A 12,306-nucleotide genomic window follows, 5' to 3' on the forward strand; every position below is an offset into this window, starting at 1 on the left:
TTGCAGAGATGTCTGGTGCCTTGTATGTGGCAAATAGTGAAACAGGAAAATCTCACTGAGGTTTCCCCCTTACCACATCTGAGTGTGCCGTGTCATTTAACCGTGTCTGATTCTCATATATTCTTTTTACTCCTCAAAGCGAGCTGTTAAGCCACATCTGTGGTCCACGCAGAACTGACCAGTGTTGCCAGAATCGGGTTTAGCAGGAGTTTAATGGAGATGATCTTGTGCACCAAATTCTTGTAAATGTTCCCTGAGTTTTGCTGACTTCAGCCAGCACAGCCACCAGCATCTTTCTGGCACTGAAAGCTGTAACCACAAAAACTTAAAATAAAAAAAAAACATAGCAGTAAAACCAGCTAGCTTTCTGCACTTTATATTGGTATTTTTGTAAGGGATGACTACACTCCAAACATTTGAGAAATTCTAGTCCTGTTCTGGTATTAGAAAAGTCTGAATCTATGCTTATTGTAGTGGTTGTGTACAGCCAATTTGTCTTCAAACTGTACTGGAATATGATCTAACACAAAGCTTTTTCAGACTCTTTGCTAAGGAGTAGAACTAGATTCAGCTCCAGCCATCCTCAGTGGATGAGAGTGGCAAAATGTTTCAAAAATGTATAGAAGCAATTTTCTACAAGACAATTTCTGTCTTCGGTGATAGGAAACAAACAAAAATTTGACAAAACATTTTCTTCCGTGGCTTTATCTTACCATGACAAATTAAAAGCTTATGCTCAGGAGACAGGACACTCAAATCTTAAAAGATTTTTCATGCTGAACCTTTTTCTTAATACTTGAAATAGGCTGTCATGAGTATATAGGGCACAGTCAGAGGTGAATGGAAAATATCAGCTGTTTCCTTTTCTAAATTTCTTGAATAGAGAGAGAAAGGTGTTTTGAGACAAAAATTAGGATTTGTGCTGTTCCACTCTCTGTGAAACTCGAAAGTGCTGTATCTCTTTAGGCTTTAAAAAATAAAAAAAGCTGGAGGGGAAAGGAAGCATTTGTTCTGGTCTGGCAAGATTAAGCTGAGGGAGTTCTGGGAGACTATATTTTATCTTAATTTCTTTGGAAAGGTGGAAGTCTCTTTGCCATGCATCTGAAATAACTCTCAGACTTCCTCTTTGTGAAGTTCCTAAACAGCGGAGGCTCTGCAGATAAGCTCCAGGCCGGTGCTGAGCTCAGAGTCACTCCCTTGCTGTGCCGTTTTGCCAGCTTTATCATTTTTCCTTTCTGTATTGATAACACAGCTGGGCCTCCCCCTCTGCCAGTGAATGGAACGGGTCAAGTGAGGAAGGTCTGGCTTGTACTCGGGCTCCCAAGGGAATGCACCTGGGCAGAGCACTCCAAGGGCTCCGACTGCCTTTGGGGAGCTCTTTACGGGAGTTTCGGCTGGAGGAGGTCGGGCTGTGGCACAGGAGGATGCAGCTTGCTGGCTGTCATTTTCCCAGGCTCATCCTCAAGCCATGAATTGGTGCAGAGCTGTTTTTCTTGTCCTGGGAATGGTGGGGATGCCTTCTCAGATGGCCATGTGGCAATGGGCTCCTCTTTAACATGTCCTGAAGCTGCTGTGAGGAGCTTTGGCTGTTGCAGACAGGCTGGTGCCTTGCTAAAGATGAGACCTTGAGCCCCACCGAGTTTTGCATTTCCATGCTGCGTGTCAGCACTCCCCCTTGGATCTGTGCGATGTGGTGGGTGGGCTTGCATGTCTGGGGGAGATGAGCAAAGTGGAGCGTGGCAATAGAGAGCAGGTTGGTTTGCAGAGGGCTTGTGCTTTGCAAAGGCCAAGCTGGCGTGGGTTTTTGATTCCTTTAGAACTATTACTTGCAAAACTAATTGTTCAACATCGTGATACTTCTGTTCCCCCCTGCCTCATGTAACTGTTAAAATCCTAGAGAGAATAAAAAACCCCCATCTTGTCTTGCTTGACCCACAATTATTTTTGACAGCAAACTTGCGAATCCTTTAACTGGCTGAGAGCACTTCTGGAAGTTTTAAGGGACAGAGCTCCGTAATTTCCCTTTGGCAACAGATTTCTGACAAGCTGCCACGGATTGTATTGCTTCGTAATTCTGAGAGGAATCTTTCTTCTTTTTCGTAGTCACCCTTGGGTATTGCATCACGTGGGATGAACCTGTTCTGTGAAGCCATTAGAGGCAAGTTGATCAGTCCAGTTCAGGAGCAGGAGAAGGCTTCTTTTTCTCAAAGTTTTCTGATAGATGCTTATCTATGCCTATTACTTGGGTATCTGATTTGCCTTCTTGTGTAACAAATCCATTTCAATGAGAAGTAAACTGCAGTAAATGATTAACATAATCTTCTTTACTAATGACTAGGGCTTTTTAATTTAATGAGTCACTTCTAGAAGTCTGAGGGGGAAACAAGGACACAGTTTTTCCTTTTTTTAAATTACCACAGTGCCATCATTTGCCTGTAGAAGCACGGTGTTGTTTCTTACAGCAGCCACACCACACATATGGTACGTCTGCTCGCTCAGATATGTACGGCTCCCTTGCAACAGGAAATGTGTTGCACAGGTTTTATAAAATGACTCTCATGGTCATGATTAACGATTTTGTTATCCAGGCAGTGAAACCACAAGACTTTGGGGCCGCCATAGCAATCACAAAGCTCTGGTACGTGCAGCACAAATGTCTCATAATTGAGCATTTGAGGGCATGTTGAAACAGAGTTTCTTATCAGACTCCCTGTTCCAACTTCAGTTTTGGGTTCATTTCTCTTTTGTGACTACTGGGCATGTTTTCAATAGCTTCCCCTCAAAACCAAATGCTGGAGCTGGATTAGTTTCAAAAGGTTTTAGAAGACAGTGTTTCTCTGACAGGCCAGTGGCTCGATGGTTTGGGACCTGATTTCCCATTGGTGAAATAGCTTGGCTCCAGACAGCATGTCCTTTCTAGGTGTATTCCTGTAGGTGAGTGTGTTGTAGTTGGATGACCTGCAGCAAACCTCTCATGTTTCCACTCTTGACCGTCCTCCCCAAAAGTTTCCCTGCTACGCTGATGGTAGAAAATCCCAACCAAGACCCAGTCTTGTCATGAGGGACAGGAATTGTTCACTGCTTCCCTCACTAACAAAGTCTTGCCATCATTTGTTCATAGTGACACTTGGCTGAAGATGAGTGTGCCTTTTCTTTGAGAACATACCTGACTTTCTCTGGTCACCAAGTCCAGTTTTGGTCCCAGTGGAGTGGTACTGAGAGAACAGTACACTTTTGAAGGCCTGAGGCATCATCATGTCTCTGATCCTTGGATACTTATTTTCTTCTGAGGGTTTCCCTATGGCTTCTTGAACCACATTTTGACTGTAGGCACCATCAGAGGTACCCCGTTCTGCCTGAACCTTATCTGAGCCAGTTCCAGTGAATGCCTCAGAATCTTCCCTTCTGAAGGATACTAGAAGAATAATCTCTTCCTGCTCCCATTTCCATGGGACTCACAGTCCAGTAGACTTCTCTTCCCATCTTCTCCCCCATGATCTCTTTCCCAGGCTGGAGGGACCCAGGGTATTTAGTTAGCTGTTGTTGAGAAGCCATCCCATATCCTCTATTGTCCTGGCCATGCTTCTGTCACCTTGCCATGGTGGAAATAACCTCTATTGGCGCTGGGTGGAGGGGAACCAGGACTGCAGACAGATTGGGGAAGCACAGCAGATAGATACAATGCCTTGGTGATTGTTGCTTCTGCTTGGTTTTTTTTTTTTTTAATCTGTCACAGAGCTGCCTGTTTTAATCCCAAAACCTCTTTCCTGAGCAGCAATAACTGGCTCAGAGTGCATCATTGCACATGTCAGATCAAGGTGTCTATGTCACATTGCACTTCGGGGGGGGGGGGGGTTTAACATCCAATCTCTCAGCGTTATGAGATTCTTGAGCAAGCTTTCAGGGTCAGCTTTCATTCTGAATAACTTAAGTTTCATCAGAAAATTGTGTCATCTTGTTCACCTCTCTCAGGTCATTGATGAGTATTCTCACCAGCACAGGTGAGGAACCCATGGGGTTCAGTGGTGACCTTCTGCCTGGGAGGTGGGTATTTTCTACCTTTTTTTCTTTTTCCTCAATCTTCAAACCATTCATATGTGTCAAGACCTCTCTTCTCCTATGGAAGTGTGAAGCTTCCATGAGGGACCTTGTTGGAAAGTAACAGTGCTTATCCCAGCTGATGGTCAGCAAGATAACCCTGCCTTTGTTAACCAGCTGCTGCCTTTAACATTGCCAACCAGGAGTCAGCGTGAACTTTGTTATGGACCAGTGAGCAGAGCCCTGGTCTTGGATAGCTTTATTTCCCCTTTCTGGGCTCTTAAGAGTAAGTATTTGTGTTGGCAAACTGCCCTTCTAATCTGAGGACATTGAATGTGGAAATGCAGCAATTTTTAATAAGGTGAAAGCGGAGAGCAGAGCCACGGCCTCTGTGGTGTGCTGCAAACAGGTTTTGTAACCGTGTCAACACATGTGGAGGAGAGGCTCAGTTGCCCTGACGGGTCTAAAGGAGGAGAAGGTGTGGAGGAAAGCAAAGGTAGATATGAATCGGGCAAGATAAAAATCACTACAACCTCCTTTCCAGTTGCCTGTTGCAGAAATGCTGCCTTCCCCGAGAGGCAGCGAATAGCCCTGCTCGGAGGGCTGGTTATAGCTCCCAGCTGCCCTGCTGAGATTATCCAGTTTGGGTGGGATTTTTATTTTCATGTAGGACAGCGAGGGAGTTGCAGGACAGTATGTGCAACCACCTCCAGTTGGGTAATTTTCCCAGGCTTCGTTGTTCCACCCATGAGCACCCATGATGTTTTCAGAGCGAATCCACGAAAGGCTTGTCCCAGCAGGGCTCAGTCACGGATCCAGTGAAGGTGAAGGATTCTACTGGCTGCCATGGCACGGTTTTAAAGCCTACCTCCTTTTTGGTTCATGTCAGTCAAAATTTAACTTTGAGACCAAGCTGAGGCTGCCCAGACTATGGGGTGTGCAGCATGTACAGCTCTGAAAAAAAAAAGGTACTCGTATGAGTACCAACATGGTTGTTGTAACTAAATCCTAGCTCTCCTCAGGTTTTTCAAACAGGTTGTAAGCTTAATTCTATCATGAAGTATTTGTAAAAGCTGCTCGTTTTCTTTTGAAATGTCCCCAAAATGTGCTGTTTATTGTAGGATCTGAAGTTATGGGTGCAAGACTTGGCTTTGAAGGGTTTAAACCCCAGATTTGAAGTGCCTTTGTATAATAAGATATGAAGACTGGGCTGATAAAACCACTTTTTAGAAGAGCCTGAATACTGGTGCAGTTCCATTTTAGAGGTGTTAACTGTGTTAAGAGTTGATCTGCTTATACATACTTGTTTAAAAAAAAGGCAAAAAAACAACCAAAGCAAACACATGCCTTAAAAGTCTGTTCCTAGTGGGTGGGTCAGCCATTCAAAACTCATCCTGCTTGTTGTACCTCTCAGATAACCCTGACTGGCTTTACATCACACTGCAAACATCTGTGTATTTGCTTTAAACAAAGTAAGTTGGGAGTTCAGTGCTTTTTAAGTGCTATACCAGTAAAAGAGAACCAACATCTATTTTTGTGTTGTGACACTTCAAGGTATTCTCATCTTTGGACAGAGTCTTGCAGAGCATTGTTTTATTTAACAAATACCCACAATGAGGGTGCTTGTATTCTTGGAGTAAAAAAATGTGTCTAGGACGATTCATTGGAAAACAGTGTTTAGAGAGTGCATTCTTGACAAGGAGAGAAGGTTTTTCAGGTAAAACCAGTCTTCTACTACTGATACAATTCTCTGCTCTCAACGTTGTGTCTCTAGCTAACTGTGGAGGCAAATGGAAGCCTTTCTCTTGGACTTGTAGCTGCAGCACATCTTGTTAGTTGAGGGGGGGATGGGGTGGAGATTTTTCTTATTTCAAAGCAGCAATGTTTTAGGCACGTTCCATGCTACAGCTGTTCTGATTGTTGTGCATGGAGGCTCTTTTTTTCCTGCTTCCGGTTTGCTGGTGCATTTCACAGCTGTCCATTGATATTCATGGTAATATGAAAGAGCCCAAAAGCTATAAATAGAATTAACAGACAAAATCCTGAATTTCTAGATATCGTATGGCAACTATACTAACCTAGGAAGGGCCGTGGAGAGATGATGGCTAAAACTGTTATCCCACTGTGTATTTCTGCAGGAGGAAAAATACATATGTTAAGAAGCTGCAGGTATTGGCAACAGCGTGGTATTGTGTGATATTTCACCCTTTCATGATCATTGTTGCATAATGTTGTAACTAATTAACCTAAAGAAAGTGCTCACCGTGAGCCAGGAACATACAAAAACTCAACCAACGTTCATTGCACGTTAGAGAGCAGTGACAAAACGAGAGGGAAAATAAACCCTGAACTTTTTAAAGGAAAGCTGATTTTTTCAAGTAGCCTGTGATGAACTGGAATTTGGTGAGTGTTTGGAGAACGTGTAAAGGTTAACAAAATTGCCAGTGTTTTTGTAGCCTGAGTAGATGCTCTGTGTGAGCCCGCAGAACTTAACACGATTGCATCATTTGATGGAGTTTAACTTTCCTCCTCAGAGGGAGCTTCTAGTGACGACTCATCGTCCTGCCATGCCCAGGATAACAAATAACATGCCAAGCAAATACAAGTGGTGTTGGTGAATATGTCACGGGCAGGCTATGGCATATTATTTTTCCATGTGTGTGGCGACAGCTTTTATGGCCTGGCAACAGATCTGCCTCTTTCAAGTATTTTATGTGAAACTTTATGAAGCCTCCAGCCGTCAGGTGTTGCCAGTATTGCAGGTGTGCACAAAGTCAGTGAGTGGCAAAACATCTCCTAATACCGTGTGTGGTAACAGCTGAATGTGTGACCATTTCCCCCCTCCCCTTTCCATTTAAAACAGAATGCTACAGATAGCTCCTCCAACTCCTCTCAGAAAAGGGAACAGCCTGTGCGAACTCTGGCTTCTCCTGCATCCTGCGAACATCGAAGAATTTGCACTCGTGGACACCTTCACGACCATTATAGCTCTGACCACTACCATCTAGAACAAGTAAGGTTTCTTCCCGGTGTTGCTACCTCGAGGTCTGTGTCTCTGCCAGAGCTAAGACTGGTGGTTTTCCCCCACATCCCTGAAAGACACCCTCCCCGCTTCCACTCTCCCCGTTTCCCTCTCAGTTAACTTTAAATGGCTTCCAGTTATTAAAAATAAAGCGGGGGGAGAGGAGGGATTACACTGTGGTTTAATGTGTGACATTGTACCAGGTGCACACAGGCCACTGTAGGACTGTGACAGTTGTACTCACTCCTGAGCCAAAGGCTGAAACTCTTGTGATGGATCACGGTGAAGGGCGTACAAAAAAGGAAAGACAAAATTGTTAAATATTGGTTCTTCATGAAGCAAGGAGACAGCTGTTGCCAGTAGCTAAGTGAGCTTATTTATCTTTTCTCTCTCTTCCTCTCCATTCCTACTTCCACAGTCAGTACCACGGTCCTACCGGCACGTCAACTTTCCAGACGATGATGAGGAGATAGTGCGCATCAATCCTCGGGAAAAGATCTGGATGACTGGATATGAGGATTATCGCCATGCCCCAGCACGAGGAAAGAACTTTGATCCTGATGACATGGACTCCTACGTACGTTTTGCCAAAAGCGAGGCCTCAAAACACGAATACACTTATCCTTACGTCGACAACTCGGACTTTGACCTGGGTGAAGATATCAAGGGTGCTGTGATAAAGACTCAACCTGTCAAATTCAAGCCCAGGCGGAAGGAAGACGGTGAGAGGTCGCGGTGCGTGTACTGCAGGGACATGTTCAACCACGAGGAGAACAAACGGGGTCAGTGCCAGGATGCTCCAGACCGCGTCAAGACTTGCATCCATCGAGTGAGCTGTATGTGGTGCGCAGACACTATGCTCTATCACTGTATGTCCGACCCAGAAGGAGACTATACGGATCCTTGCTCGTGCGACACCAGTGATGAAATGTTTTGCCTCCGGTGGATGGCCCTTATCGCCTTGTCTTTCATTGCTCCATGTATGTGCTGTTACTTGCCGCTTCGGGCTTGTTACCACTGTGGGGTCATGTGCAGGTGCTGTGGTGGAAAACACAAAGCTGCTGGATGACTACAGATGCATTCAAAGTGTTACGTTTCTCCTGTAGTTCAAGGAACACGTTGGTTTTGGAGCATTGAGATCACTCATTTTGATGCAGCCACTGTGCCCGACAGCATCTGGGAACCACCAGTTTGGATCACTTTACATTGGGTCGTCTGGGGCTCACACTGCATTGATTTGCTCATCAACTGTTCTAACTAACTAACCTACAGCATAGACTTTTGTATTATTAATCTGTAATCAAAACAGACTGTCTTGTACATGTTTATATTTTTTTTTTTTTTCATTTAAAATGAGTTTGAGAGAAGAACTGCTTTAAATGGTGGTGGATTGTAGAACATCTCCAGGTTGTGTCTGTCTTGCCTCCGCTTGTGTGGTACCATCAGCGTGTTAGCAAGCTTTGACATTTCTAGAAATGGGGCGGTGTAGTGGATGGAATCTCACTCGGAAGATATTTTAACTTGCCGTCAAGTTATTGTGTGTGTATAGAAGGTGTGCTAGTAACAAACTTGTACCACAACACAGTATTTCTGTCACTGGTTTTCTTTGGGTTTTTTGTTCTGTTTTCCAAAGCTAAAATAGCCATCTAAGCTGCAGTTCCTCTTTTAGAGTCCATCATCATTTCCTTCAGCAAACATCTTAAATTATTTCTCTGTTCGCAAAGCTCTGTGAGCAGAAAGCTCATAGTCACATAACCATTGAGAATCTGGAAGTCCTCCTTACCTGTAATCATTTCAGACCACTACTTGAAAGGGAAACTTAAAATTGTAGTGTTTTCTTTTTTCCCTAAATAACATTGGAAAAATAAAACTGTGTTTTCAGAGCTCTGCCCAAAAAGAAAGGGAACTTCTTCATTAGCCAGCAGTGTAATGATCTGTGAATAAAACACTAAGGTTCCAGATGAGGAAAGTTGTTGATATGCAAAGAATTACTAACAATGCAATGTCAAAAGCACTATTATGGCAATTCTGGGGAAATGCTGCATTACGTGGTGGATTATATGGAAAATCGTGTTTGCTTGTTTTCTGTATACATGAGCATGAGAACATACGCGTCCACTGTAGAAACAACATTTAGCAATCTAAACAGGTATTTAAAAATCCAAAGCCAGGATCTTAACTACCACTTCCAGTTTGTGACCTCTGGTCCCAGTCCTCCAGATACTTACACGTCTCAACGTACTGCGCACGCAGCCGGCGTCTCTGTGGGTCTGTATGTAGGATGAAGCATGTGAGTCTTTGCAGGAGCCAGACCAAAGCGTCTGCCTGGCTTTCCCCCTCCCCAGTTCACCACCCAGGTTTATCAAGTGGATGCATAAGGTGCATACAGCAGGATACTATTACTTTAATTTTTTATTTTTTTTTTTTAATGTCATGTTGTCTTGTGTACAAGGCTTGTAATTAGCTTGGAAAAAGAGTATTTTTCTAATATATTACAAGGAATAGCCAAATAATTTTTATTAAAAAATAAAAAAACTGATTTAGCGCAGTGAGCTCTAACTAGCATAGTACAATCCGAATACTTTGAGGCAGCTAGGGATTGGCTTGTCAAAGCTGGCACTGCTGTTCCTGCCATAATTTCTTTCTGCAGTAAATTGCCAGTGGGCGCATGTCCTTTCCCTCCCTCTATTGCACATTGACATCAGTCTTAAAAGAGAGGAATTTTTTTTTTAATAATTAATTTGCCAAATAAATGTAAAAGGAACGCTTGCCATTCTTTCTTGGTGGAATGTCCCGACGGTTCCTCTGAGAGTTAATCACAGCTTTCTAGTCAACCATGAATTAAGTATGCAATGTGCTTATTATACACTATAGAGTTGGGTAGGTTTAATTCATAGCAGTTACTGGGGATTTTTTCAGTTGGAGAAAAAAATCGAATGATAGTGGAAAAGGGATGGAGTGTTACACTCTGGGTGATGTGTCTGGGTTTGCTGAGTGAAATATAAATATTTTGTGCCTAATAGCAGTTGACAAATCTCTCAATGGTGTCTAGTAAACATCAAGCCAGCCTCGTAAAAAAAATAATTAATGAAACAACCTTTTCCTTTTATTTCTGTTCTCAAAAGTTGTTTCATGTAAACAAACATCTGTAAGATCTTCTCTCTATAAAGCACAACACTACAAAAAGATCTTACAGTTTTTTGTCCGGTCTTGAAGTGCCCCTATTTATTTAAATAAAGTAGACATACTCCATGCCTTTCTGTATGTCTGAAAATAAAAGTTTAAAAAAAAAGTCCCTCTTTTTTTATTTTATTTTTCCTCCCCCTTCTTCTTCCTCCCTCTTCTCTTGGGTTTTTGTAATACTTGTAGATTTTGCTGCGTGCGTTATTTGGTTTGTGATGGCTGTGGTGTAAGGGCACAAGGATAGAAATGGGTGGTTTTTTGTAAATATTTCTCCTTAATTTCCACACTGCTGCTGAACAGTGTGTAGCGTTCTCCCAGTCAGCTTTGCAATACTGACATCAATCATTTGAGAGAAATTATTCAGATTTTATTTTTGTATCTGTGGTAACAAAAACATTAACCAGGTTTTTTTTTCCTGTTGTGGAAAGGTTTTGGTTTTTTGTTTGTTTTGGGTTTTTTTCCAAGCTATTGCTCACATTAACAAATTAAAGTGCCTGAAGCCTCATCATTATGTATCTATATACTAAAAGTTAAAACCCTGTTGTATTGATTTTTATAAGCCTTTTTACCTCTGTGTAAAAAAAAATATATATACAAGTGTATGATGTACATTTTAGTTCTTAACTTCTTTTTTTATTGTTTCTAATATGTATGATCAGTGTAGCTATTGCTTTAAAATGTACCATGTAAATATAAATACATCATATCAAAATGATGCCGTTTATTGTCAAAATGATGCTGTTTATTGTTATTCGGATGTCTGGGAAATGAGGGGAAAATGGAATGGGGGCGTCTCTGAAGCTACCTGGGGGTTTCTGAGGAAAAATATTGATTTATTTCACATTTTTGGGTGGTAAAGGCTGCTAGCCTTGGGCACGGGCTGTTCTCGCCGAGACACAGTGGGGAGGACGAGGACAGGTGTTTTTCCAGGTGGTTTTTGGGTGGTTTTCAGGTGTTTCACACATTCAGTGGGAGGATGTGGCCTGGTGGCACCACGCCCCAGTAGGCCCTGGCAGCAACCGGGACTTCCTCCTGCTCTCCCTGCTCTTCTTTCCAGGTCCTCATCCCACACGCTGCTTGGGGCCGAGGTAAAAACGCTGTGGAGCTGTTTTTATTTTGTTCTGTTTCACCCAAGCAGAGTGGCTCCAAGGAGGAGGGGAGAGCCGAGAAGGGTGACAGACATGGCTGCTGAGCGAGGGCCGCCTCGATTCCTGAGGGAACGCAGAGCGGGTTTGCAGCGGCTGGTAAGGAGGGATTCCTGAGGTTCCTGGCGCTGCCATCCCTGCTCAGAGAGACTTAATGCGGGAGATGTCAGGAGAAAAACCCAGTTAAAATGGACACCAGGCTTCCCCCAATCAACTGAGGAAACTGGGGGGAAACTAGTGAGTATATCCAAATTTTTATAATTATTTCCAACAGGAGTTGGTCAGGCCACCCCCAACCACATCTGCTGAGCTCAGGTTTATTTTTCCGTAGGTAAGTGGTAACACAGCCAAGCTGTTGCTCCTTTTTATGTGCTGCTGCTTGTTTCGCTGCTGAACAGCGGAGCTGCCTGGAGCGGTGTCAGAGAGGAGGCAAAGAGCGCCCTTTTTGTTGGTTTATATTTGTATTTACATATTCCTGGAAATGTTATATGCTCATATAAACAAATATTTCTGTGTAGGTTTATTATACAACCGTACGGATGTTACATATTTTTAAAAAAAGACTTGCAGTCCTCATGACAAGCACAGACACTGTGAGTCAGGTGCTGTGTTCAGGACTTGCTGCACACAAAATCATTCAGTCTGTGTTGGTGTTTGGCTCCATCCACAGCAAAGCTGCAGGGTGACTCCAACAGCCTGTTGCTCATAGTCCATGCTCTCTTGACTAATTATGTCAGGACTCCTCCAACCCTGTTCCTGACCACTTGGATTTAGCTTGTCCCACAAATGCCCAGCTATGCCATATTTCTTACAGCCTGCAATGTCCTCTTGCTTCCATCTGTGAATCAAAGGTGTTGCTTATGCCTGGAGATTTCTAAACTGAACCAGAAAACAGTACATTTGGACCCCAAACCTGTG

General features: G+C 43.2%; 1 protein-coding gene across 2 annotated transcripts in view; it reads left to right on the forward strand.

The window, feature by feature from the left end:
- The window catches only part of SPRED2 (sprouty related EVH1 domain containing 2), a 60,279-nt gene extending 49,321 nt beyond the window's left edge, over nt 1–10,958 (forward strand). For both annotated transcript variants that reach the window (XM_027710099.2, XM_027710181.2), the window contains exons 5-6: nt 6,902–7,051; nt 7,479–10,958. In XM_027710099.2, coding sequence (XP_027565900.1) covers nt 6,902–7,051; nt 7,479–8,129 — 801 coding nt within the window. In that variant the 3' untranslated portion in view covers nt 8,130–10,958. The remainder of the gene's footprint in view (nt 1–6,901; nt 7,052–7,478) is intronic.
- Nucleotides 10,959–12,306: the final 1,348 nt, after the last annotated feature.

The sequence above is a fragment of the Pipra filicauda genome, unplaced genomic scaffold, assembly GCF_003945595.2.
Source record: "Pipra filicauda isolate LSUMZ 115617 unplaced genomic scaffold, ASM394559v2 scaffold109_size3271384_pilon, whole genome shotgun sequence".
NCBI classification, from domain to species: domain Eukaryota; kingdom Metazoa; phylum Chordata; class Aves; order Passeriformes; family Pipridae; genus Pipra; species Pipra filicauda.